The sequence below is a fragment of the Etheostoma cragini genome, chromosome 24 (assembly GCF_013103735.1).
Source record: "Etheostoma cragini isolate CJK2018 chromosome 24, CSU_Ecrag_1.0, whole genome shotgun sequence".
Taxonomy (NCBI): domain Eukaryota; kingdom Metazoa; phylum Chordata; class Actinopteri; order Perciformes; family Percidae; genus Etheostoma; species Etheostoma cragini.
The window spans coordinates 1,530,238-1,558,165 of record NC_048430.1 but is presented as its reverse complement, the minus strand read 5'-3'; the positions used below and the strand labels follow the sequence as shown (position 1 = coordinate 1,558,165).

General features: G+C 41.9%; 3 protein-coding genes across 7 annotated transcripts in view; 2 read left to right on the top strand and 1 right to left on the bottom strand.

Annotated features, from left to right (window-relative positions):
• The first annotated feature begins 9,225 nt into the window (after positions 1 to 9,225).
• LOC117939304 lies at positions 9,226 to 12,823 on the top strand. 3 transcript variants are annotated; one of them, XM_034864539.1, is made up of 5 exons: positions 9,226 to 9,316; positions 9,646 to 9,941; positions 11,344 to 11,610; positions 12,058 to 12,210; positions 12,302 to 12,823. In XM_034864539.1, exons 2-5 carry the CDS (start codon positions 9,659 to 9,661, stop codon positions 12,466 to 12,468), a joined length of 870 nt encoding a protein of 289 aa, XP_034720430.1. In that variant the 5' UTR covers positions 9,226 to 9,316; positions 9,646 to 9,658; the 3' UTR covers positions 12,469 to 12,823. The 3 variants fall into 3 exon arrangements, with proteins under 3 accessions (XP_034720430.1, XP_034720432.1, XP_034720431.1); XM_034864540.1 differs by lacking the exon at positions 9,226 to 9,316 and adding an exon at positions 9,377 to 9,490; XM_034864541.1 differs by lacking the exon at positions 12,058 to 12,210.
• A 1,112-nt stretch (positions 12,824 to 13,935) lies between these two features.
• On the top strand, positions 13,936 to 26,794 carry gart (phosphoribosylglycinamide formyltransferase). 2 transcript variants are annotated; one of them, XM_034864423.1, is made up of 23 exons: positions 13,936 to 14,061; positions 14,273 to 14,366; positions 16,124 to 16,273; positions 17,195 to 17,290; positions 17,730 to 17,904; positions 18,627 to 18,738; positions 19,222 to 19,290; positions 19,405 to 19,530; positions 19,809 to 19,896; positions 20,369 to 20,454; positions 20,536 to 20,704; positions 21,206 to 21,437; positions 21,678 to 21,772; positions 22,071 to 22,180; positions 22,663 to 22,861; positions 23,281 to 23,532; positions 23,969 to 24,121; positions 24,406 to 24,609; positions 24,730 to 24,891; positions 25,098 to 25,228; positions 25,698 to 25,839; positions 25,949 to 26,064; positions 26,386 to 26,794. In XM_034864423.1, the coding sequence occupies exons 3-23, from the start codon at positions 16,129 to 16,131 to the stop codon at positions 26,581 to 26,583; spliced, it is 3,060 nt and encodes a 1,019-aa protein (XP_034720314.1). In that variant the 5' UTR covers positions 13,936 to 14,061; positions 14,273 to 14,366; positions 16,124 to 16,128; the 3' UTR covers positions 26,584 to 26,794. The 2 variants fall into 2 exon arrangements, with proteins under 2 accessions (XP_034720314.1, XP_034720315.1); XM_034864424.1 differs by having other exon boundaries at positions 13,963 to 14,061; positions 14,276 to 14,366.
• A 141-nt stretch (positions 26,795 to 26,935) lies between these two features.
• The window catches only part of n6amt1 (N-6 adenine-specific DNA methyltransferase 1), a 2,892-nt gene continuing 1,899 nt past the window's right edge, over positions 26,936 to 27,928 (bottom strand). Inside the window, exons 6-7 of one of the 2 annotated variants that reach the window (XM_034864556.1) lie at positions 27,226 to 27,237; positions 27,119 to 27,195 (exon numbers count right to left, since the gene is read on the bottom strand). In XM_034864556.1, the coding sequence (XP_034720447.1) occupies positions 27,131 to 27,195; positions 27,226 to 27,237 (77 nt within the window). In that variant the 3' untranslated portion in view covers positions 27,119 to 27,130. Of the gene's footprint in view, positions 27,238 to 27,928 lie in introns of both variants that reach the window. The other variant, XM_034864555.1, reaches the window with a different exon arrangement.

The window sequence follows — 27,928 nt, the reverse complement described above, 5'->3', positions numbered from 1 at the left end:
GAGTCTTACCTCAAAGCTCGTTTATTAGCTATTTTGTAGCTTTTGATCAGTTCACATTATCTGCTGTTTTCAAGGCTAAGAATGAACTTTATATCTCAACATTTAAGCAAATGTGGAGGAGAATGCCTAAAAGTACTCTGGGCAAACTCCTTGCCTGGTTGAAGAATTACAGCACACGTCTCTGATTTGTTCAGCCATTCAAATAAGTTTGGTGTTGTGCTTATTGAGAACCCCATTCAAAAAAAGTATTCCACATAAAAATATAAATATAGTTTGTTATTAAATGTGTCACCCTGGATGTTACCCTTTAATGTGATTCTCATCCTCCTCTCTATAATTGTCTGTTAATCTCATCTACTTTTCATGGACAAGTCTGTTTTTTGTGCCAAATTCATATTCAAAGTGTCAGAGTATGTTTCATGCTCTTTTCTTACGCTCTAATGCTTTTTGGTTATTTGTTTTATGTTTCTCAATGCATGACATTAAGTGGAAATTTGCTCACCCAGGCGTGCCACTAACACCACACAAATTATTGCTTCAACATTTTGCATTTCATCCTTCTTTGATTTTTATCTGCAAGTCAGAAATGAAGCCCTGTAATTTTTTGGCTCTTAAATATCACGTTTGCTTTATCTGATTGCAGAGTTTAATCATATTGAAGATGCAATCTGAAGTATAATTGCTGTTGTTTTTATTTTGGCGACAGCTTTGGCGCCAAAGATGCTTTACTCCAGAGATTCTGCAATGAAGAATAATCTGTCATTCAAAATACATTTTTAGATGACATTTTCTTACTTGGATATGTATCCTTAAAGTTGAAGTAAGCCAGTTATGCAGGGAGTTTGCATTTAGTTTTCATACTTACTGTGTTTCCATAACAATGTTAGTGAGTAAATCTACTGGAATGCCCCCCCCCCCCCCCCCCCCCCCCCCCCCCCCCCCCCCCCGATGAGAAAGCAGAGGTTAACTTATGAATGTCATGGTTGTAAAAGCAACAGTGGTTAACTGTATATCTTTACCAAGCACAACCCAGCACAGGAGGCATCAATAAATAGTTGGGGAGGGCCATGCCTCTTACCCCAAACATTTTGGAGAGTCACAGAAAAATGAATTATTGGCAAAGTCAGTTTTGACTAAATACCCCATAACAGTCCCTTAGAGGGAAATCAGCAGCTTAGGACAACAATATGTTTCATGCTGGAAATGTTCAAGGGCCACTCAGAAGTCTTTCCTGGGCTGCAAGTGGCCCCTGAGTGGGACTTTGAGTACCACAGATCTACAGTGCCATGTGTCAGTGAGACCCTCTGAGCACGGCATTAACTAGAGGAGTTGGCTCCTCTCATGCATTGGATGGCAAGAGTACAACACTTTTCTTCAGTGCATGTTTGCATGGTGATAAGTAAAAATGTATTAAAGGTGTGATATGGCCTTACCTACAGAGGATGGAGGCGGTCTCTGCTTAAATCAGAATCACACATAACCAATGCAGGGCTGTGCATTGCCGGTGCTGCAGGCGAGAGTGCTCACGCTTCCTTTAGTTTTTTGAACTCATCCAGGAACACATAAGTGAAATAGGGGTCATCACACTCCTCTGTAGGCACACAAAGTTCTGTGTGTGTGTGTGTGTGTGTGTGTGTGTGTGTGTGTGTGTGTGTGTGTGTGTTTTGAGTGGGCATGTGTGTGTGAAGGACAGCTAGTGAATGAAAATGCGAGGCAGCAAATCTCTAAGCAAATCCTTTGCAGTCTATTTCTATATTCTTTTGAAAATCCTCTCTCTCCACTCTCTCCTGCTTTCATGCTTGGTGCAGCCTAGAAATTCACAGCTGCTGCAATTCTGCTCACTTAACTGCTCCTATACTATTTTTTATGGGCAACAACAACAGCTAACCATCACGGCCAAGAACCATTAACAGCAATGGCACACATGGTTTTGTGCTCCGTCCCCTGTAGCGATTGATGAAAGGTGCTGCCCGGTTGAAAAACACTGCAACAAGTAGACGGTGATATTCGTTACCTGAATGATGCTTTGGGGATGCAGGGTAGTGGCAAAGAAATATGGTCATCCGGGTTTCTGCCCCATTGGCTAAGACGAACATTTCCCCACAGTCTCACAATTAGTTTGGTGGGCCTCTCCCCCCCAGCGAGGTGTGATTCTCCCCTACAGCCGTTTGTCACGGCCATGTGAAGTATTGCCCTACAGTTGCATGCCGCTGCACCAAAATGCATCACACTGCGAGTTTGTCAGTTCAGGATATATGAGCATATGTGTTGCTTTATGTGTCGGCTGCTGAGTGTTACTGCACCTTAAGCCATCCCTGCCTGCCCACGCTGAACAATGGTGGCTTCTCAGATCAGGTCGTAGCATTTGCATAGAAATTGGTTCTAGATTGGGAGATAGGCCCTCAAAAATGCTCTCTCTCTCTTTCTGTGTCAAACACACTTACACACACACACTCACACAAATAAACAGAAAGTCAGTTCCTTTAATGCCCAATCACTTGGAAACATGGAAAACTGCTCAAGAAAGTCTGAGGGGAGCACATGATGAGAAATAGATCTAAGGACACCCCTTCATGTTTACCATAAGGGTGAGTGGCAACCAGAGAGAAATTCTCTTTACCGCATTCTCTTTTAAGATATCTGTAATTGACATGCCTTTCGTCCTCCATTCCCAGTTGTTTAATATTGCATGTTATAATTACATCAGAGGTTCCTTAGTTTATCAGATTTTAACAGTAAATCTACTTGTCATTGCTGCTTTCTTGGAGAGTAAATAGAAGACGGTTGACTGGGCTGAACAGGGGACAGAGAGAGGGGACATGTGGCTTGAGCTCCAAATCCTGAGCATTTATTCAGACACCTCTATCAAGAAGATCTGCCTCCGCTATGGTATAAGGAATAGTTCAACATTTTAGGAACTACGCTCATTTGCTTTTTTGCCAAATTAGATTAGAAGATCTCATATATATATATATATATATGAGATAAATCATACATGTTAAATGTTGGGCTATAGACACCAAATCTACTTAATTAACATGTGAATGATGCTTGTTTACTACCCTTAAAGAAAAGTACACTCACTGTAACATCCAACCCTTGAACCAGACTGATTGCCAGAGATTATTGTTGTCCAACACTTAAGTATAGCTTTTTTTTTTACGTCTTAAAGCAGTGTTATCCTCCGTTGTAATCCTAAACTTGCATGAAGAGTCTTTTACCATCTCCGACATTTGGCCAATGAGGTGTGACCAGGGAAGAACTTGCTTGGCCGCGTGTTCTGCGTGCCAGTAATCCGTGTCCACAATCTGTCTGCATTTCTGTGCTGTGACCCATTTATTTTATTTTGCACACTAAACAACCAGTGACACGCAAACCTGACACGTTGAAAAGCTGTCTGCCTTTCCCCCGAGCCACACACCTGTGTATACCTGGCTGTAAAATACCTTTATGCCTTCCCAAAGACAATGCTCAACCCAGTGCTCAAACGTAAAAACTACAGATTGATTAGCATCAATAACGTGGAATATAAACAACACAAAGTTGTGTAATGGCTCCAACATTGCATATAAACTAGAATTTGTGTGATAGAGTGTTAGCAGTACGGTTGATGGTGTCCTGCATGTATCTCCACCTGGTTTAGGTGGGACGGTCTGAGCCTAAAGTCCAGGCCTGTTTTTTTTTCTTTTTTTTCGTATTGGCAGCTTCTTTCTAAACAAAAAGGCTTTGTATGTGGACAACAATGTTCAATACATGGCTTAGTTAGGAGTGGGAGCTTTGGTTTGCGATATCTATTTTTTTGTTGCTTTTGATGGACTAATGGAATAATTCGTTATAATTTACCCTGCTACAGGACACACACATTAGTTGTGTTCGAAACCATTCCCTGTCACAGAAACAGTCCGCTGTTGTTAGAGCTATTGTTGTAAAGCGCATGTGAGCAATCAGTGCTGTAGTTGTTTTTCACTGGAGACCAGAGCAAGCAAGAGCCATAATTTCAGGTCAAACCACTTTCCCAAAACCCTAAACTGCTGCAATCATCTGTTGCTCTTATTGCTAAACTCTCGGAACCAGGGCAGATAACACAGGAGACTGCTGCATCGTCGTCCATAAACCTTTTTGAAGCCTCCTTGAACTTTTGACCATTTCTTCCTGGATATTGAAAAGAGGTTTTTGAGGAGCCAGAGTTGGAGAGCTGATGAATGTCAGAGGTCTGCTGAACCTGTGGGCCAAACAGCAGGGGTCTGGAGAAGTGAAGCAGGGTAAACGGCATTCTGTTAGGGAGACACTCAGCTGTAGTGACAGCTTGCTCAACGGGCTTCATGAGCTAATGCCAGGTTGCCTGATGCAGGTGTCTTAACTTAGTAACCTTTCAGTCACATCTGGCGTGTGTGTGCGTGTGTGTGTGTGTGTGTGTGTGTGGTATGAGTGAAGCTGCAAGTTAACAGATGGAAAGTTTTCTCCTCGCTTTGTGAATGTCATATGTGTGATTTGGACTATCAGCACGACTATTTTAGGCTGATATCTTCAGAACAGAACTTCTGCTCTGTGATATATGAGCAAGGAGCAGAAATTGTCCTGGTGTCTGAGAAACCTGACAAATGTGTCGCAGAGAGGAAAATCAGCCAGCTCAAGCAACTGTATGGAACATTATCTGCCAAGGACAGTTTGTTTTTGCAGTTTGGTTTTGATGTATTGCATTTCACAGCTAAACAAGACGAGTGTTTCTTCTGTTTCCAGGCAAGGTGAATCTGATTTGACGTGAGAACAGCCTGTTTGCAACAATCGGCACGAGCGCCTGAACAGCAGGTTTGTCTCAGCTGCATTAATAATGACTTAAAACTGCTGTCATTCATGTACTGGATGTGCTATGTATCATAGTATTTGACAGTAATAAAACATGTCACAGCATTTCTTGAAGATGTAATTGAAAGTGGTGTACGATTTGATTTGTATTCATGAACGTGCCATGCAGCTTGTTCATGGAAAGTTCAATTGCTTCCCCGGACAACAGGATCTTTGAGAAAGCAGGTTTACATTATTTCTTTATTTTTTATTAACTTGCCATATAAATTGTAAGTCTTTTTTATAGCCCCAGTGGATACGCATAATCATGTAATCATGTAGGCATTATTAAAGAAATGGACTAGACTTAAGCACTGCTGGAAAAAAAGATTCTTTAACTCCCACATAAATGCATATAATTTAACTGCACTAAATGTCTGAAGGTGTTATTTACTCTGAGTGATTAAATTAGATTTTAGACACCCGGATTGTCGACTCCAGATGCTCCATCTGACTGAACACAGTGTGTTGCGTTCCAGAATGAAAGAACAGAAATCTGCAGGAAGGATTCTATTTGCCATTGAAAGAACAATCTGTGCTGTGAGGTATTCACTTGAGAGAACAGACCATTGATGGGATTTTGAATAAAAGCAGATCTTGACAACCGAGCTTGGCAGGTATAGAACTGTATCTCAGAACCAGCTGTTTCCCTATGTAATTAATTACTGTCAGATCATGATTTTGTTCTTATGTTGGACTCTGAGCGCAGCCCTAGAGTGCTGTCACTTAGATGTTTCGTGGAGTGCAAAATTCACATTATGTGTTTGACAAACGACAAAAACGCTGTCCTCGCAGAGACTAAATGTTCTTTATTATTTAGGCACTTGCCTTTGGAAAGCACTTCTGCAGCAGGAAATGAGCCTGCTTGCTGGGCAGTTTGCCTAATGTGAAGGCCTATATAAAGGTAAGTTAACAGCAGGAAATAATTTACAGCCAGTGGAAGTGAAGAATAGAATCTCACACACCTCGTGGCTTTGTATTACATTTTCCTGTTGAAAAGTCTGTCATGGATGTAACACAAAATATATATCGAGGTTCGGCTGAATTCTGTCCAAAATGGATGGCTTCCAACTCTCTAAAGAAATCCATTCCCTGCTCCTCTGCAAACGAGCCAGGATGTTAACACTATTGACATTAGCGATGTAGGCGTACGGGGCCGAGGAGGGGACAGCCAAGTGTGTGCTGAAGTCCCTCCGGCAGTATTCAGTGTTTGTCTCTGTGACCCAGAACTACCTTCTTACAAAAGCGCTACCTCATTTCAATGCTAATGTGCTGTTATGGGAATTTTCAAAAGCATTTGCTGCTATTTATTATGAATCAGCTTACCTGAGAGGCACTGGTTAATCCTGTAGATCCCGACACAGCTGCTGTGCGCCAAGAGGTCATGGAGATAATGTTTAAATAGACTCTGCCTCCCTTTATTATTCCAAAGGGACAACTACACGTCGGTACACAGCCAGCAGATTTACTATTTTCTGCCTACTTTTGCTGCATATCCGCTAAGTGGCATCAAGGTAAATGTCACAGGGTCAACTAGCACACTGTTTTCACATGATAAGACCTCTTCTGATTGTTTCTTTATGTCTAGGAAGTCATTTTCTGAAAAGCTCGGAGTGACCCGTCATAACCTGGAGGCTCGCAAGGAGCTATCGCCAACAATGACACCTTCTGAGGCAGGTTGTGAACAGAGGACAGCGTAATGTATTTGGAATATGGATACACTATAATGGGAGGAAAAAAACCATCTCAAAATACCTACGGCTGTTCACTTTAATAGACGTTAAGACATTGGAAAATGCATGTGGCTGTGTAAATGTAGCAACCGTCAGTAGAATAGGGAAATGTGTTAACTTTGTGGCAAAGTATCACTGGAAAGACTCCACTTGTCATTTCGGACAAAACATTCAGATGGCGCCGAAAGTAAAGAGTTAGTGTCCTCGGGGACATCTTCATCCACCTGGAGGCGTCCAGTACAAAACAAGGTCTACATTTTTTACCGTTTGAAGGTGAACCGCTTACAGCATCTACCTGCAGCAATTCAAAAGTTGTCACTTAACAAATGCCAGTGAGGGGAGCTCAGCAACACTGTTAAAACAGCACATTTAGATCTGAGGACTTGTCTTGAACCGCTGCCTGCCACCCAGCCAGCCAAAGAGCTTTGACTGGAAGTTTCCCTATCCCTTTTAACTGCGATGTCAGAACAGTTCAATCAGTCCTCTCTCCTTCAGTCTTGTTTGTGTTTTGGTAATTGTGGCATTGATTTGGAGCCAGTCCTAAATGTTTGCGCTGTCACTCTTGTTTAGTTGCACTCTGCAGAAAGAAGCCGCTGGTTTATTTCAACTTGCTTGTGTCTGCCAAAATGATTAACACACCGCACATTTCAAGCGACCCTCATGCCCACATATTCACATTGTTCATACACTTTTTCAGAGGAATATCGATCCGTACATTTGTTGACAAGTATCATAACTAATAGCCGAGCCTTGTGATCTTCATACTAACAGAATTCCCACTACATTGCTTTCAACTCTTCAGCCTCTGCAAAAAAAAGCAAAAGGTGATGTTGAGGTGAAGGCTGCCTGCGAGAAACCAAGACAGCCTCTCTGTTTCTATCTTTCATCCCAGACGTGTGAAGACTTCCCCCTCCTACCTCATCTGTCTGTTGACCTGGTTCATATCGGCTGCCGATCACGCTCAGAGAGCTCAGTCAGTTTTAATCACACTCTGCTTGTCGAGCTTCCAGCGGCCATTGCTGCAGCTGTGCAAAACCTGAAGAACGCGGAGGCGAGACGAATACCAAATTCATGAATACACTCACTGACAACGCATCGTGGATCCTGTACAGATGGAAGTTACAGAAGGAAAGATCAAAGCAAGTTGGTAAAATACAACTTTCCTAATTAACCAAAACTCTTAAAGTCTGTGGTTTTTGTAGCCTATCCTCTTTCCTCCGCCAGATGGCACTGTGCAGTGACTCGACTAATTCAGCCTCCTTAGACTTGTGTTCTTGGAGGAAGAGCCAAAATTGCCTGTTTGTATACTTTTTGCCAAAAATAATTGGAAGGAAATTGGTTTCATGTGAGAGTTCTGTTCTTTGGATTATTTGGAGCAAAGTAGTCTGGTGTGTTTCATTTGTGCCAAAACATTCCGGCCCAAAACAGACCTACTTTGGAAACCAAAATAAACAAAACTGAAATTGGGGTCAAATTTCAAAAACACGGAAGATAATGAGGAAAACAAATAAAATATCCCATTTAAAGGTAACAGTAGGCAAAGAGGTTTGGTGCCTCAGTGGAAAAACAAAGAATCCAGAAGTTCTCTGTACATTCCGCCCTGACGCCCCCTCCTCCTGTGATGCCTGTGTGTGACAGGAGAAAGAGGCGACTGTCGGCAGCACGCCTCAGGCGGTTTTACCAGGCATCAACCATGGTGACAAAACACAGGCCTACTGTACATCTGCTGTGTTACCACAGTAACAGCTCAATGCTGCATTCCTGTGTAGCAGTACTGACATCTCTTGGTCTGATGTAAAACTGTCACAGGACAGAAGAGGAACCCTGTGTTTCATCTAATCACACCTTTTTAGGCAGAGTTTGGGGTCCTCAAGGGAGAAAACTTCCAGTGTGAATTGGATGTGTTTGTCTTTATTTCTAGGACAAATGCATGCTCTAACCAGATTCATATTATTGTTTAGTGAACATAATAAACTCTAAGAAATATGCTCTGTCTTGCATGAATGTATTTAATCATCTTTGCTATAAAAAAGGAGATTACAGGGTTACAATATGATTTTATTATGAAGAAACGAGCTGTATTCACACAGTAGAAATAATATACAAGACACACTTTTGCTTGTTTTAATTTTCTTTTGCCAGACCTTTGTAAAAAAATGATAGTTTGCAATCGCGTTTGAGGTATTATGATTGAAATTGGAGATTTAATTTAAGCCTGAAATTAATAGAAAAAATGAAAAGAAAAACGTTTGTTCTCAATTGAAAGCTACAGAAGAAATTTACAACTAGCCTACATGACAAATAATGTTTTTCTAATCCTGAAAAATACAACATTCATTATTTATTTTCCAACAAATCTCACATCAACTCCCTTGTAAACAAATAACTGAAAAAGAAAAGACGTTTCTGATTCAACATGACTCAAGATAGAGCAATTTAGAGAAATGTTCTTGTATTTAATCTTGAGAATGGTTGTATATTCCTTTAGATATTTGAAATATGTTTGACCATTTACTTTTATTTACATTTGTTTTATTTAAATGCTGCAGAGTTCCACTTGGGAATCCTGTTTTCCTTGTGTTTTCTCATGGCTGAACGCGGCCAGCAGGGGCGCTAGTTGTCCCGTTGCCTCTCTGCCCAACCGGTAATGAAAGCACTGAAGGTAGAACCACGCATGCGCAGCTCGTTGCTTGTTTGTTTATGTCGCTCTCGTCTTCTGTCTGCTGTTTTGGGAGATGGTAAGACATAATTTATTATATCTCTGTAAAGATTTAAGTCCATTTTATTTAAATTAAAACTGAAATAGACTTGCGGTAGCATAGTCTCGAAGCAGGGTTATCATTTAAAGCAACAACAGTGGCTATAAATGGAAACTAGCTTCATACAATACAATGTTTTAACATTTGAAGTGGGTACGTTGACCTCGTATTGAACTGTTTTGCGCTGCGATGTAATGTCACTCTACATGTACATGTACTGATGCACTTCACACAGATATTGTTACAGATACTTCAGCATGATATGCATGGTGTGTGGAGTTTTAAAACCTTAAACCCTGTGTTTGCAGGTGAGGCCCTCAGATGGAGGCAGTGTGTGAGTGGCAGGTCCATGGAGGTGATGAAGAGGAGGAGGAAGAGGAGGAGGCAGGAGCAGATAAGGCCATGCTGTGGTCTTTCCAGGAGGCTCTGGAGAGGCAGACCTTGCAGATAGGAGCATCTGCCTGCGGGGCCACAGCTGTGGTGGACGTGCTGAGGGCCCTCGGCGTGGCTGTGGCCCCTGAGGAAGCAGACCGCTGCGTCCAAACAAGGCTGAGGAGGAACGAGTCCCCGCTGCCCGACTACCTGCTGTCCCGGAGTGAAGCCGGTAGATGTCCTGATGTACAGGGGGGCCAGCTGTGGGGCCCCTGGCTTTGTCTCCACCTTTGTGGCATTGGTGAAGTGTAACTAAGTATATTTAGTCAAGTACTGGACTTAGGTACATTCCAGGTACTTGTACTTTACTTGAGGATTTCAATGTAATGCAACTTTATACTAGAACTAGGCAATGTAGCAATATTACATCAAAATTGATATATAGGACTAGATATCGTCTTAAATTTTGGATTTTGCAATATGACACAAGTGTTGTCTTTTCTTAGTTTTAAGGGTAACCTTACACACTCATAAATACTATGCGCAGTGGGCTACACAATCCCTGTGAATGTCCCACAGCTGTATAATCTACTGGTAAATAAATGCATGTAAATATGAATATATATATTGCGCCATTAAATATTGCAGATTTCTACAGATAGCTCTGACCAAAATACCATCAGATCCTGTGCTTTTGTACTGTCCCTCTTATTCACCAGTCTAATTACTGAAGGGACAAAAGACTTGCTAAACCTGGCTGCTGTCATTGTCCATTGCAGAATCCTTCCACTGCCCCGACAGCTTAGTCAGGAGCTGGTCACACCCTTTGACCCTACTCGCCTTTCTGGTCCAGGTTGAGCATGTTTTTCAAATGGGAAAATCATACCAAAGGGCAAGTTGCTCTGTAGGCCAGCCGACAGAAGAACAGTTTTCTTCTACCTTTACAGTTCAGAGTACATCACACTTAATCTCTATCCCTGCTAACTCTTATGATGGGTTCATTGTTAACCTTGGCGAGTGGGACTTCTCCTCTACTACATCTCAAATCTCTAACAATTTCCTTTGTTTTACTCTCATTGACCTCAAAACACCATTTAATGAAGTCCCTACTTTCCTCAAATCCACCCAAGGATGATTTGTCAGGCTTTTGGTGCCCCTACAAGTCTGTATCATCTGCATACTTAAAACATTTCAGGTAATGAAATATGAATACATAAATCATGACTTTGTATTGGTGGCATTTCTCAGCTGGGCCTCTGGTGTCACAGAAAGCTTCCCTGCTGAACGAGACTCTGCAATGCCGTGAACACGTAAGCAGGGTTTCCTGCCAGAGTGACAGCTGGCTGCACTGTCAACCAGACAAAATTCAAAAGTACCCTCCTAAATTAGACAAAGAGGTGTATGTCTCTCGGGGAGCCACTGTAATTGACTCTTTCAGCTCTGTTACCCAATTTTTGCATTGACATTTCAGGCGTTTAACTCAAGCTGTCATCACACACGTGAGGCTCTGAGTGGAAAAGAAAACACTTTTTGTTCATTGGTCTCAGATACTACAAGTACAATATAAGTTTCTGTATTTCAATAATGATCTTAAAGGTTTTGATAAAAAAAATTAGGATTATTTCTTCTTTTAGGTGCAACTCACGCTCAGCTCATCCGAGGAGCAGAGGAGGCCAGTAAGGGAAAGGTAGTGGGTCGCTTCTTCCACCTTCACCCTCGGCGGCTGGTCCGACTGGTCCCCTGGCTGGCACGCTGGATCCAAAACGGTGCTGTTCCCGTGGCGACCATGAACATGCAGCTGGCTGTACCTGAAGGAGAGGAGGTGCCCGACGCCTGGCACCATCAGCTCATATTTGGTGTTGCACCTAATGCTGTGTTCATGACCAATCCTTTAGATGTAGGTGAGTGATTGCAAAGAAGGGCAGCACAATAAATCTTTCTTTTTTTGTGTTATTGGGATATAAGCTTAAATATAAATATAATACCAAAGATACTCTTGAGGTTTTTTTAAAGAAATGATCAGAACAATGCACTTTAAAATGTAACGTATTCTTTTTTTAATGGTACTTTTTACATTCAATTTAATGTTCAAATTGTTCAGTAACATTATGTTACAAAACGCAGCAGAAAAAGGTACAAATATCTGAATATCTGTTTATGTATGTAATATATCATTACAGCAATATTCAACAATGTTATCTTATAAATATACAGTACAGGCCAAAAGTTTGGACACACCTTCTCATTCTATGCGCTTTCTTTGTTTTCCTGATTATTTACATTGTAGATTCTTAATTAAATAATTAAATCTCCTGATATAGATAAATATAAATAAAGTTATTTTTCAGAAAGTGAAGAAGAGGTGCACCAGAGACTCTGCAGTGAGTCTGTGTTGCTGATTCGTCGAGAAGACGTCCTGCAGAGACTGACGCCAGATTGTTGTCTGTCCGGCTTATCAGACAGTCAGTCTGACCAGCGCTGGAAGGCCCTGGATGTGGAAGGTAAAGGCAGTTACTTAGGGTTTAGGTTTTATTTAAGCCGATTTTTTTTCATCCGTTGTATGTGTTTTCACCTCTATTTCCTTCCTATTAGGTCAAGTGAGGCAGATGGTCCTTGACGAGCAACAGGAACAAGGTCCACCCAAGTTAACACACATCAAGATCCCCGCAGCATACAGTTCAGGCATCACACTGTTCGCTGTACGACAGACCAAGTTAGGACAAGAACTCCTCAATGCTCCTGAACTCCCTTTGTTCTAACTGGACTGCTATTCATGGACTTAAAGCTTGAAGACCTATACATTGGGACGTAAAAAAATCAAAAACACTATTGATCCTATGATGAGTAGGATAAGCAGATATCCACCATGACGACATCTGACAAGAAACAAAAATCAATATGTATTACTCATTGTTATACAACATCTGTTCTCTGACCTAAGCTGCACAAGCATCCTTTTGCAGCAAGTTTCCACATGTCATCAAACAGCTGAAAATATCTTCACCAACACACTGTTATCAATGTTCATTTATATCACTGGTACCTGCTTTTTTGCAATGCATTTCCAACAGTTTCATGTCAGTTAATTACTTGAATAAAGTATGTTTGAAATAATGAAAGGACTCTCCTTTTTAATACATCTGTAACATTGCATAAAGCTTTCCCTCATCTGTTCCTTGCTGCATCCATACTCTCAGACTAGAGAGCCAATCTCATCATCCCCTATTTGGCCACTTTACACCTTCTTCCAGTTAACTTTAGGATTGACTTTCAGAACATATTGATTTCTTTGAAAGCAATAAATGGCAGAGCTCCAGCTTATATTACAGAGCTCTTATGTCCCCACAGTCAAAAGCTTATATATCAGCAGTCTAAACTCTGCTCGCTCCAAAGGCCACATTAAGAACAGAAGGTGGTAGAGTCGTTGCAGCCAGCGTACTTAGATGTTGGCACAATTAAAGAATAATCTCTTGCCAGCTCACTTTTCCACACGTCAGTTCTATAAATGTTACTGTATGTTGTATGACACATTTGTTTCATATATAAATGCATTTAGGCTAGTTGTGAATCAACCTGCAAAATCTAAAGTTAATTGTAATAACTGATAGAGTTATATTATATTTTAGTAAAAGTAGCAAATAATTGAGTAGTATTAACAAGTAATAATACTATGTTGGTAGTATTATCACAAAATATACTTTAAAATAAAGTACTCATTTTGTTATACAATTATATTGTTTGTGTGTTTTTATTTAATGATCAATAATGTATTCTGGTGTAAGAAGCTTTTTACTGTTAAAGATGCAGCTAATCTCTCTACTTGTGTAGTTTAACTGGTCATATTTTTTAATGGCATGTTAGGTATAGCATGTAATCTGCAAAGTAACTAATAATAGATATAAATACATGAAGTGGAAAGTGCAAATTTTCCTCAAGAATATAGTGGAGTTGAAGTACAGCGTAAAGTACATGAAAATTGTACTGAGAGTACCTTAGTTCATGCATGTAGTTATTCTCCATCACTGCAGTACAAAGGACAAATATCCTCAAAATGATCAATATCTATGGCTTTTGTTATTGTCTTATTGCACAATCAAACTAGTAGCAGACAAACTTTGCCTCAAAGGCAGAGAATATCAATGATTACAGTGGCTCGTCAGAGCATTAGGGTAAACATCAAAAATACTTTTATTTTGAAATCCACGGCGCAGAGATGGAGGCCTTTTTTGGGGAACTTTGCACTCCGTTGCTAATTAACTACACTTCCCATGATGCACTTGACAGTTACACCCCGAGGAAGTTCAAAAATCTCCAAACTTGTTAAAGAAAAGTAGCTTGGGCCGCATGTAAAGGTAAGCGTACATAAACGAAACGGGAAACAACGATGACTTTGCATGTTTTATTCTATTTAGCACGTTATGCTAACTTCGCGTAGCGTTTGTTAGTGTTTAGCGCGACATCATGGTGTTATTGGATCCACGTGCTGTGTGTATGTGGATATATGTGTGTATGTGTGTGTGTCTGGTGTGGTGTGGTGATGACATACTTTGCCTCCACGGTCAATAGGCTGAGAGCAGAGCAGATACTGAGACTGAGACTGCTGTCCTGAACTGGGCTCCCGCTATTTGCTGCTTCTCACGCACACACTAACACACAGGTGAGTTTCAAAACAGCATGCTAGATTTTCATTTCAACACTTGTTTATGTGCTAAACTCATTACTGTTAATGTTTGAATGCAAAAGCAGCATAAATGCATCGTGCACATGCTTTACTAGCTAGTACCGAAAACCCACTGATGTTAGTTACTAGTTATTTTTTAAGAACAGATTGCTTCAGGATGTAGACAGCCTCCATCCTGTTAAAGTGCAGATATGTACCTGTATGTGCAGGCATACGGACATGATAATGTACGTGAAATGCCTGTATTAACTTAGTTGGCATATTTTTTACACAAGTCCACTGCAATAAAGGGATTGCTAATTGATGCTCTAATTTTAGTTATGTTGTTAAACTTATAGTGGAGCGTTATATCAGAAAAAAGATCCTTAATTACCTCCATATTGGTTATTTTGTCTTTAAGCATGCATTGTTGGATTGGATTTGCTCCTTTACGTGAGTCACATGAGTGGAGTGATTTCAATCAAAGCCAGAGATTTGACTAATTGGGGAACACGTGCACACCCTGTGCAACACTCACCCCTTTGTACTGTATCTGCTTCCAATAGTGTTCAATGCAGATTACAGACAAGGTATCTGCCCAGCCGGCTCTTTACTATAGTAAACAATGCAATTACAAAATCCCCAGGTCACTGCAGATTGGGTGGTTTGTCCTCTGACCTTGGTTCATTTGAGTTAAAAGTGTATTTTTTTTAAATTACATTTGAGGGTAAAAGTGAATAATTTTTAAGTTAAGGTAGTTTAACACATTAGACCCAACACCAGTGACAATAATTCAGGTTTTTAATGTGTTATGAGGGACACTGGCTTTCTGTTGAGTAAATTTACATTGTGTGACAATGCATATCATGTTTTACTTGAGATAAGACCAATATTCCTATTCATTGTAAAATCTCTCACATACAGTGGAAATTCAAAATCCAACTTTAGATGGTTGAAACATTCATAAGTATTTAAGATAAGGTATTTGCATGCCTCCTGAATAATTCTAAAATCAGCATATTATATCCTCTACATGTGCAATTATAAAATAAATGCTTGCTTAACTGAACATTGGTTTGCTTCAATAAAGAAAATTGTGATCTAGTCATTGCGTTTGGTAAATAGAAAGAGAGAGAGATGCACTGCACTGCCAAACGAAGGCTAAGGCAGATATTTCGCTGTATATCAACCTGATAATGGCCTTGTTTTTTACACGCAGATGAGCCCATTTGCAGTTGATGGTGATTTGACCATGCCGTTTAATTGTAGACCTGTGTTTTTTTTCTAGTTGATTGGATCCGGTTTAGTGTGGCATTACAAGATAATGTAAGACCCTAGGCCTCGCAAAAGGTCATTGCTTCCTCACAGCTTAGGGAAGTCCTTTCGTTATAGGTCAATCTTTGCATGCAAATTAAATAGATACTTTACAAAGTTGGAGCCAAATGAGAAGCCCTGGCTGGTAGTGCTGGGTTTCATTAAAAATATTTTCCATACCGGTTCCTGAACAATGCTTTTTTTCTATTCCTTAAAATCTGTTTTAACTAAACAAATTACAACCTCACACATTACGGCACAAACCATTTGCTCCTTAGGTATTGAAATATGCTGTTGAATCATGAGGCTTTTTTTCAATACACTATACTAAGATGGGAATTTGGTCAGTGAGTGAAAAGTAAAGAATTCGGTCCTACTGGCTGGTGAATGGTTTCAGTTTAAGCCCAACTGCCGGGATCTCTTATATCCTCGTCGCTCAGGTGCCATGGCAGAGAAGGTGCTGGTGGTCGGCAGTGGTGGACGGGAGCATGCGCTTGCCTGGAAGCTAGCCCAGTCGCCCCAGATTCAGCAGGTCCTGGTGGCCCCGGGGAATGCAGGCACGGCTAACTGTGGGAAGATCAGCAACTCTGGTAAATGCAAACCCAGAAGCTCCTTAGTTCAGTTTACTCCTTTTCAAAGATGGAATCCGACCAAAACTAAAATCCGGGCTGAGAAACCATGAAGCCCAATGCATGTCTGATTTATAAAATGCAGTAGGTACAAGAAAGGAGTACCTTCTGGCTGCAACTGATAATTTTATTGAATTTTTTTTTTATATAGATTATTTTTGGGGGCATTTTTAGGTCTTTTTATTTTCTCATGCAAGTGAAGACGTGGAAGGGGAGAGAGAGTGTGGGGGGGATATGCAGCATAGAGCTGGAGGTCTGAATCTAACCCGCGGCCACTGCGTTGAGGAGTACATCTGTATACACGTGCATCCGCTCCACCATCTGAGCTCATCTAGGCACACAATTATTTTAATTTTGAATTCATTTGTCTTTTGTTTTCTCGGGTAATGAATTAACTGTAGTCCATGGAATGTCACAAGTTGAAATGTCTGGTTTAGTCTGACCACCAGTCTCAAACACAGAGATGTTTAATTGATAAACAAAGAATTCCAATTAATATGTGAATTTAAGGAGGTTTAACTAGTGAATGGCATGCTTATTTGCCTAGAGAAATGACTTGCATGAATAATTTGGCAATATAAGAAACCTGCTTATTGGCTTTCTTGCATAAAGACTGTGAGTAACATAAACAATACACCCCAGGTCCCCCATATATATATATATATATATATATAAATAAATAAAAGAAGATGGTTTGATCTTATATTTAACATCATCCATAAACGTGTTTTTATAAATATAGCACTCGTGTACAAGGTGAAGAGAAACTTGTAAATTTTATGCGATTGTTGAATTAATGACATAATTAGCTTAATAGGATGTATAATGCTATGTTGATTTATAGCATCATCAGCTGATGAATTGATCACTCTCTCCGTGCAGAGGTGTCGGTCAGTAACCACGCCATCTTGGCTCAGTTCTGTAAGGATCATCATGTGGGGCTGGTGGTGGTCGGACCTGAGGTTCCTCTGGCAGCCGGTAAGTGAGCTCCATCATGAAGCGGGGGTCTTCAATGTGTTTTACTCAAAGGACCCCTTAAGGAGAGAAGGAGCAGGGACCCCCTACTACAGATATTGTATAAAATAAAATTGCAAATTAAACTTGGCTTACAATAACCTTTAGGGTGGCCTAAAGCCTTTTTACATACTTTTTTTGCATTCAAATAGTCTACACATTTTATAAATGAGGTTTTAAAGGTTCAACATACTGTACATATGGCACAGTGAATCCTTAGGGTTAACTATATGTGGATGGCCATGGGGACTCCCTTTCCTATCTGCCATTAAGTAGTGGGGGATGTATGTTTGCTAATATGTTGGGTTCATGCTTCCAGACCCCTTGTTGAAGATCCCTGATATTAACTATGGTCCCTTTCTCCGACTATCTCTTTCCCTTTTAACTGTTCCGTCTCTTCCAGGTATGGTCGATGACCTGACGGCGGCCGGAGTGCCCTGTTTTGGCCCTTCTGCGAAAGCCGCTCAGTTGGAGGCCAGCAAAAGCTTTTCCAAGGCCTTCATGGAGCGCCACGGCATTCCCACAGCCCGTTATGGCTCTTTCACTGACCCCAAAGAGGCCTGCAAATACATCCGCACGTCAGTAGAATACACAACATTTGTATCTTTGGAGGAGTGTTTTTGTGCACAGGTCCCAAAAATATTTGGTAGTATAAAGAATGGCATGCAGGGACACTTTACGTTTTTCAGTGAACTTCTAGGATCTAAATAGAGATGTCCTCCTCCACTGGCATTGTCCAGCTAGCTAATGAATTAAGTAATTAGCAGAGGGAGGAAAGTGCTAACTGCATGGTTCCTGCTGTTTTTGGTAGAACAATAACACATTTCTTAAATCAGTGTGGATTTCCAGCAGCAAAGTTGTAGAGTTTTGTTTCCAGAGCCATTAAACACACAACATTCAAACCGTAACAGAAAATGATAACTCTAGTGGAGTTTTGTCTCTCAGATGGTTTCATGAGTTAATGATCTAAGATGTGATGATTGCTTTTCATATGAGAGTACCCTCAAAAACAACCCACCATATAAAGCGTGAGAGCAACTTGTACCGACAGAAAAAGAATCCTTTCTACTCAGCCAAATGGTTGGTTGGGCAGAGCAGCTGCCATCTTTTGACAGCCTTCATCCATATGGATTCCAAACACATTCCCACACAATGCACTGCTAATGTTAAATGAGCCACACACACACACACAAAAACATTTTACATATCAGCGATGTAGCATCTGTTCCAGATGTGTTTTTTTTGTGAAAATATGTTGATTTTTCCTACTGATTTTATTTCCTTGTTTTGGGGTCTCCAGGGCCGACTTCCCCGCGCTGGTGGTGAAGGCCAGCGGGCTGGCTGCAGGCAAGGGGGTCATTGTGGCTTCAGATCAGGACGAGGCCTGTCAGGCTGTGATGGACATCATGCAGGTGTGAAGCTATTAAATACATATCTGTATGGTCGTTCATCTCGGCAGTTATGTTAGCAAGGAGTGCAAAGCTAAGAGAATTTCCTGGAATATTTAGTTAAGTACTTTCTGTAGAATGACTGTAGTAAAGCCTAACTTCATCAATCTGTCGCACATTCAATCTGGCTCTGATGAATCAAAACCGGGGTGGATTCTGTAGAGAGAGTTTGCCAGTATGATTCTGGGCTCGAAGTGTTTGTAACCCTAGCCAGTCAGTGGATTCCTTCTTTTGTTGGCTAGAGTTTCTACATATACGTTTTTGTATTAAAGTAACCTTGTTTGTGTAAAGCTTTTTATTCTGTAACCTCCTAAAAGTAAGTAAGTAAGTAAGTAAGTGAGTGAGTGAGTGAGTGAGTGAGTGAGTGAGTGAGTGAGTGTGTCCTTTGAGGATGTGTCTTCCGTTTGTTCAAAGGTAATCCTTTTTCTTTGACACTGTGCATTGCAGGACCGAGCCTTTGGAACTGCAGGGGAGACCGTGGTGGTTGAAGAGCTGCTAGAGGGAGAGGAAGTGTCTGTGAGTTTGGGACTTTTAGTCACATCCAGAACAGAATCCTGCTAACTTTACCTTCAGGTATGAATGAGGAAAACTGACATGATGTTAATCCTTGGCCCTTCTCGTTTTTGGTAGTGTCTGTGCTTCACCGATGGCTCGTCAGTGTCTCCGATGCCTCCAGCACAGGACCACAAACGGCTGCAGGACGGCGACCTGGGGCCCAACACCGGCGGCATGGGGGCCTACTGCCCCACCCCTCAGGTACACATGTCCTTTCCTTATTTTGCTCAATACTGGTAAAATGTTAGTACTGCACAATATGAGGAAAATATGCAATAGCGTTGTGATATATCATGTTAACAAGATTACTTGCAATAAACGGATATTAAAATGGGCTCTGCATTTTTGCCGCTTTCAGTATTCTTCTAAAATGCAACAAATTGCGTGTTGAATTGCAATTTATATAAAGAAATATAAAAAAAATATATATAGTGCAGCCGTTTTTAATGCTGCTCATGCTGTCTCTCGGCTGTGTGCAGGTGAGCCAGCAGCTGCTGCAGCAGATCAGAGAGACGGTCCTTCAAAAGACGGTGGACGGGATGAAGGAGGAGGGAACCCCTTATGTGGGCAAGTGCTCTTTTTCTGTCTATACACAAGGACAGTACGATAGGACACGATACTGACAACTTCATTGGCAGTTTACAATGAAATTCATTTTGAGCAGTTACACATTTAGTACAAAGATGAAGACATATCAACAGCCATGGCAAAGATTATGTTTCATGATGTCCTCGGATCCAGATCTTAATTGGCAGCTCACTAATTTTTATTTAGCAGGAGAACAGACTGATGTATAAAAGAGTGACTTTAAAGTTGGTATTCATAAGGTAAAACATTGGAGTCAGAAGAGATGATGTTAGCCAGTCTGAGCATGCTCTTCCTTTGGGTTGTTTGAAAGGAGCGTGCTGCCGGTTCAGATAGTCCAGTCCAAAAGGTTCCCCGTATTCTGTGTTTTTATGTTTGCAATGGGTTTCTGGTTTCAGATTATTGAAACACAGCCTGTGTCTTATCTCAAATATGTTGTGTTCTTGTTGTCCAGGTGTGCTGTATGCAGGGCTGATGTTGACCAAGCAGGGGCCAAAGGTCCTCGAGTTCAACTGTCGCTTTGGCGACCCTGAGTGCCAGGTTGGTTTTCTTAGACTCAAGGCACCTATCACTGGATCTTCTAATAAATGGACATCAAATATGTTCTGTCAACTCTTTCAGGTGCTACTGCCACTCCTAAAGAGCGACCTGTATGAAGTCATCTTGAACACCCTGAACGGCAAACTGGTCTCCACCGCCCCCGTGTGGCACCAGGACAGCTCGGCAGTCACTGTGGTTATGGCCAGCGCCGGTTACCCCGGCTCCTACAAGAAAGGAGTAGAGATCACAGGTACTGCACTGCACATGCACTGCACAACAGAGGTTTTGCTAGGACAGACACAGGAGGAAATTCTCACATCATTTTATTCAATCTGCCATGCTGACTTCCTGTTTGCACCAACATTTCTGTGTGCCAAGTGGTATTTTCCTCCCAGTGGTTTTAGTTTTTTGTCAGGGAGAAGCAGTCTTTAAAAACATTTGAATCAAACGGTAACTGTGTTTAATATAAAAAATAAATGAAACGGTAATTATGTTTTCTCAGAGCACATATTTATGTATTTAGATGTTTTTGACCAACCTGAAATGTTAAACATATTCAGGTTATTACTATATGAAACAAGGGTTTGACATTTGTGAAGGTTGTTATAATCATATAACATTTTACACATAGTGGGTTTATTAAAGGTCTGGAGTAAATCCTTATACATTTTTTTATATTTTGAGTATTTCTATGTATCTGCTGTTATCCAGAACTCACAAATAACAGAGTAACACCTGGGTTAATCCTCAGGCTTGTCCCAGGTTCAGGACTCGGGGCTGCAAGTCTTCCATGCTGGCACCGCGCTGAAGGGGGGAGACGTGGTCTCCAGCGGCGGGCGGGTCCTGACCGTCACCGCAGTCAGGCCGTCCCTGGAGACTGCTCTGCAGGCGGCCAACCAGGGCGTGGCGGCCATTGGATTCCCGGGTGCTGTGTACCGCCGCGACATCGGCCACCGGGCCATCGCCCACTTGAACCAACACAGGTGTGTGTGATAGCCGTACAGGCGACACACATGCACTCCAACATTCCATTTATTGTTTTGTGTTGTTTTTACAGAACATTGTAGTTTTTTTTAAGTTAGAACTTTATGATTAATAAACTTCACTTTGGAAGTTCTTGTGTCCTAGTATTTCTTTAAATTTTCACATAACCAGAACCTAGCTTTAAGATGGAATAACAGCTCCTCACCTGAGTGGGTTATATTTCAATGTGTCTGTGACAGAGGGCTGACCTATAAGGACAGCGGAGTGGACATCGCTGCGGGTAACAAGCTGGTGGACATGATCAAGCCTCTGGCCAAGGCAACGTCCCGTGCTGGTAACTTCATTTTCATGTCCAAAAACTAAAGACTGGGCCAGAAAGTATTTTGTAGTACATCTAAATAATGATTACATGCTTGTATCTGTCAGTGCTTGTTTTCCTTGTTTCAAGCAGCTGACTGAAACAGTTTTGTCATTAAGAAACAAATTGTATTTTTATTACTTTTAATTTTAATTGCTGTCATTTTGATGGTGTGTTTGCAGAAATAAATTCAACAGCGCTGATACAAACTCAGTCAAATCTAGAAAGAAGGGATGAAGCCGTAACCATGGATGTAATGGCTTTTTATTCCCAGGGTGTAATGCAGAATTGGGAGGCTTTGCTGGGCTGTTTGACCTGAAGGCTGCAGGTTTTGTCGACCCAATCTTGGTATCTGGGACAGACGGAGTGGGGACCAAACTCAAGGTGGGACTTCAGTTCCTTCCTGCCAATTTTGAGACTATGGAAGACCTATCTATCAACCTTTATGCCCACTGTTCGCCACATGTCATGTTTTGTCATTTGTTGTTACTGCAAATATGTGGCCCCGATTGTACAATCCTGGACCAAATGAAAGTACTAAAAACCTCAACTCATTCCAATTAGGCTTAGGCAGATGCCAAATTGGCTAAGAAATAACCAATCAAAATCTGATCCACATTTGGCTCAGAAGTAATAGAGCAGCAGTGGAGATGTTCTTATCTGTACACACATTAATTCTCAAAACCCCTGAACAGAAATATGAATCTCATTAATTGAAAGTGTGAAAGATCCAGTGTGATGAAGGTGCAAAAACCTGACTTTTTCAAATCTCCAGTAAAATATCAGTCAGATGAAACTCTTCTCTGTCGCAGTTTTATTTTGCTGGTAAAGCATTTTGCAAAATTACAAAAGAAATGTATCCTCAGATTGCCCAGGCGTGCAGCCAGCATGGCGGCCTGGGCCAGGACCTGGTGGCCATGTGTGTGAACGACGTGCTGGCTCAAGGCGCCGAGCCGCTCTTCTTCCTCGACTACTTCTCCTGCGGCAGCCTGGATGTGGACATTGCCGCCTCGGTGGTCGGCGGCGTTGCTAAGGCCTGCGAGATGGCGGGCTGCGCTCTGCTCGGTGAGACACAAAAACAGCATGAAAACAAACGTTAAAAACATATTGGGCATGATTAAAATAAAATAATTAATATGACGGGAGCCCAGCAACAATGGTCATAAATATGGGGGGGGGGAACCTAATTTCTTTGAGCAGAAATTGAAAAGGAACAATCTCGACATTTTTTGCAATCTGGGACCCTAAACCAACCTATAGTTGGTACTCCCCATGCAACACATTTTTCAGCCAGTCTGAAACGTGGTTTCAGTAAAAACAGGTTCCCAGATGCTGTGTGATGATGTATGTGAGCTAAAAAGTCATATTTTGGCGTGCTGATGAGCCGAAAGAGGTCCTATGTTACCAGCAGTGGTTCAAAAAAGTAGAGCTGAGTGGACTGGATCTTGACTCCCCTCCCATCTTTTTTTCATGTCCACGTCCAGGTGGCGAGACGGCAGAAATGCCGGGCGTCTACGCCCCAGGAGAGTACGACCTGGCCGGGTTCTGTGTTGGAGCAGTGGAGCGTGGGGCCCTGCTGCCCAGGCTCGGGGACATCGCCGAGGGGGACCTGCTGATCGGACTGGCCTCCTCTGGGGTCCACAGCAACGGCTTCAGCCTTGTCCGCAAAGTCCTGGAGAGGGCCAACCTGAGCTACAGCTCCCCGTCTCCTTTTGGCAAGTCAGGACAGACTGTTGGTAAGTCACCCTTTAAGCCACAAAGAGGTGTGAGTGTCCGTGTGTGTCCCCAAACAATTGATAGCCTCTGTAGCAGTTTTATTGTTATTGGTGCAATATTAAGACCACACTTTCAATTAACTATGGCCAACGGATTTTCCCTCCCTTTGCCAGAACGTCTCTGTTTTCGCTGATAAATAATCTAGCCATGAAATTTGGTGGTAAAGAATAACCCTTTAACCTTTTGTAACCCTTACCCAAATGGTTGTTGACTGTTTACATCATCTTGGACTTTAGGACACTGTGACATTTATGCATTTTTCACAATTTTCTGGAATTTTACAGAAGTGTTTGTTTAATGGATTAAAAAGGTCATTTGTTTGGCTGCATTACTAAAATATTCAGGTTCAACTTTAACATTTTGATGCCCATTATCTGACGTTAACTCTGCTTCCAGGCGAGGTTTTGCTGACGCCAACAAAGATCTACAGTCGTCTGCTGCTGCCAATCCTTCGCAGCGGCGCTGTCAAAGCCTACGCTCACATCACAGGGGGTGGGCTTCTGGAGAACATCCCCCGGGTGCTGCCCCGGGAACTGGCAGTTGATTTAGGTGAGATGAAAGCATGTAAGACGTCAGCAATCCGGAAAGGTGGTGTACCTTTTTGGAAAAAGCTGCATTAGCATTTTGGAAATCAATTACCTTTTTATGATAACCTTGTGTGAGGCGGGGGGGGAGGAATGAAAAAAGAATGTAAACATTTACAGCACAGTTCCCCTCCACTCTGTGTTCTCCCCCCCCCCCCCCTCTTGAAAATGTAGAGGTCACTTTGTAGTTATTTAAGGCTGCAGCCTTTCCTCATTAATATTTCCTCTTGGCATTTATACATGACTCAGATGCCTCTCGATGGAGCATCCCCCCAGTGTTTTCCTGGCTCCAAAAGGAGGGGGGTCTGAGCGAGGAGGAGATGACCCGCACCTTTAACTGCGGCCTGGGGGCAGTGCTGGTGGTGGCCCCCCTGGATGCTCAGAGGGTCCTACACCAGCTCCACGCACATGAAGAGGCCTGGATCGTGGGTTCCCTGGCCCACAAGCAGCAGGGTGAGACAGTAATGTAATACAGTACGGCTTAAAGTAGTGTTTTTAAAATTACAACCGCAAAGGAGAGGTAATATTCATAGAATGGAAATAATTAATAAACATTTTTATTTTTTCACGCAGGGTCAGAGCCTGTGGTGGTCCGCAACCTGAAACACAGCCTGCTGAATGTGGGGCCCGCTTCCAGCGGTGGTCAGATGGGCGTTGAGCAGAACGGTGGTTGCCATGGCAACATCACTACACCCCGCAAGAGGACCAGAGTGGCTGTTCTTATCTCTGGCACAGGTGTTTTTTTTAATTGATCCAAGAATGAGAGTTGAATGAGAGAGCCTCACAAGACAATTAAAGGATTAGTTCAACATTTTAGGAAGGATACATATTGGCTTTCTTGTTGAGTCTAAGGAGAAGAGTGATACGGCTCTCATTTCTATACCGTAACCACTTACTTTGTTAGGACCTGTTTAAAAACTCCTGGGGTATGTTTGTCTCAGGCACCAACCTGCAGGCACTGATAGAGCAGGCCAAGCGTCCGTCCAGCTCTGCAGAGATCGTGGTGGTCATCTCCAACAGACCTGGAGTCCAGGGCCTGAAGAGAGCATCGCTGGCCGGCATCCAGACACGGGTAAACATATTATTATTAATAATGAGTTGTTGTTTTTTTGTCTACAAAGAACATTTGCACTAAAACAAACCCACCTGTGACATGGTAGTTCCCATTTACAGGTGGGTAAAATCCAACAGACCAAACTAGTGTGGAGTTATGTAAAAGCAAAGCAATATTATCTTTTCCCTGGTAATTCTAAAAGTTTGTAGTTCCAACCGGTTTACTGTCTTTAGAGTAACACTTGTTGGCAGGAAATTGCAGTTGTCAAGCTGCATGACAAGTTCTGCATCTTTTACAACTCAAAACTTGTATAATATTAAACATATTTATAGATGAATAGAGTGGAGGACTCAGCTCATGTGATATCAGCGAACCAAAGACTACACACACAAGCATTTTAATTTAAGTAAATAAACAGTGAGAACCAAAAGCATTGAAAATCCTAAATTCTGTTGATGCAGTTGTGTATGTCTTGACCCCAACTTAGGTGGTGGACCACAAACAGTACGGGAGCCGAGCGGAGTTTGATGGCACCATCGATCGCGTCCTGGGAGAATTTGGGGTGGAGCTGGTGTGTCTGGCTGGATTCATGAGGATCCTCACGGGAACTTTTGTCAAGAAATGGAACGGTGTGTGGAAAAAAGCTGTTTGAACAAAGTTTCTTACATTGGCATGAGATGATGCAGTGGGTAACAGGAAGGTGTTTTTACATTGGGTGTTTGTCTGTTACTGGGACAGGAAAGCTGCTGAACATCCATCCATCCCTGCTGCCCTCGTTCAAGGGGGTGAATGCCCAGAAGCAGGCTCTACAGGCTGGGGTACGGGTCGCTGGCTGCACCGTCCATTTTGTAGCAGTAAGTATGGCATACTGTGGAAACACCAGACATCAAACTTAGACTTTTCCTTCTTAATCCTTTTGGGATGACTCCCGCAAGGAAATTGAAACTTCCAGCATCGGTTTTTAGCAAAAAGAATACAGTACAGAAAAAGAAGTAAGTAAATAACAATAACAAAAACCTTTTGGCTTTAAAAAGACATTTACCATAAATTATTAGTCAAGTGTCCAGGTATTAATGTGAGTCCAGGTGTAGTATTGTCCTCTTACCTACACCTAACCCAAACCTCTTTCCTCTGAACAAGTCACACAGCCCTTGTTTTGTTCTTCTGTGTTTTAGGAAGAGGTGGACGCAGGAGCCATCGTGGTGCAGGAGGCAGTGCCCGTGCTGTGCAGCGACACCGAGGAGAGTCTGTCGGACAGAATCAGAGAGGCAGAGCACCGAGCCTTCCCCGCAGCTCTGGAGCTGGTGGCCAGCGGCGCCGTCAGGCTCGGAGACGACGGACACATCATGTGGACATCCAGATCCCAAAGTTAGAGAACACACAACCAGCTTGGCTTTACTCCCGACCATTATCCACGGTTTACTTCTGTTAAAAAATGGTTTTATTATACAAAAAGACGTACTAACAAAGCAACACCTAAAACTAACATTCAAGTCATGTCAGTTGAGTATGATGATGCTTGAAACAAAATTACATTCCAGTTGTACCTTTTTAACAAAATATTAAATGCACTGGAATTGACCTAAAAAATGAGTCACAGTGGTCCTATATGTATTGTCCAGATGGAGTATATGTTAGTATAATGAATGTTTGAGTGTCTGTGTAGCTGAATCTGTTATTTCATTATTAAACCTGCCTTGGTGAATGCAAGAAAACAAATTCTCGTGTGTGGCATTTGTTTTATTTACATACAATGTTAGCAGTACATCAGAAGCACCTTATGTCTCGCAAAGAAAAGTTTTTGTTCTGCAGAGCCATAGTTCTTCACCCCAGTTCTGAGGATTGTTTCAGTTTTCCTCTGCAGTGAATTTGTCCTTGCAGACGATAGTGTCCCGTCAGTCAAAAATGCTTTCATGTTTGTTAGCTCCTTTGGAAGCGCAGGACGGACAGCCTCTCGTTTCCAGCTCTGGTCGACAAGCATGACTCTCCCCTCAAACCCCATTTGCCCAGTAAACGGATAATCTCCTCTGGTGAGAAAAGGAAAACATGCTATACTTTTTATTATAATATTGTATACTTGATTAATCCCACAAGGGGACATGTGCACTCTGTTACTATACACAGTCCTGAATTAAACACACTTGCTAAGTACCTACAGATGCATTAAATGGAGAGATGTGGGGAAGCGGCCCATAGAAAAGGCTTCCGAGCAGTCAGGGGTTTGGTACCTCTCCAGCTACCAGTCCACCCCCATATTTTGGTCCATATAGGGACCTGATCCACTGACTATACAGGTAAAAGCCAGTAAATTAGAATATTTTGAAAAACTTGATTTATTTCAGTAATTGCATTCAAAAGGTGTAACTTGTACATTATATTTATTCATTGCACACAGACTGATGCATTCAAATGTTTATTTCATTTAATTTTGATGATTTGAAGTGGAAACAAATGAAAATCCAAAATTCCGTGTGTCACAAAATTACAATATTGTGTAAGGGTTAAATTGTGAAGACACCTGGTGCCACAAACTAATCAGCTGATTAACTCAAAACACCTGCAAAGGGCTTTAAATGGTCTCTGAGTCCAGTTCTGAAGCCTACACAAACATGGGGAAGACTTCAGATTTGACAGCTGTCCAAAGGCGACCATCGACACATTGCACAAGGAGGGAAAGACACAAAAGGTTATTGCTGAAGAGGCTGGCTGTTCTCAGAG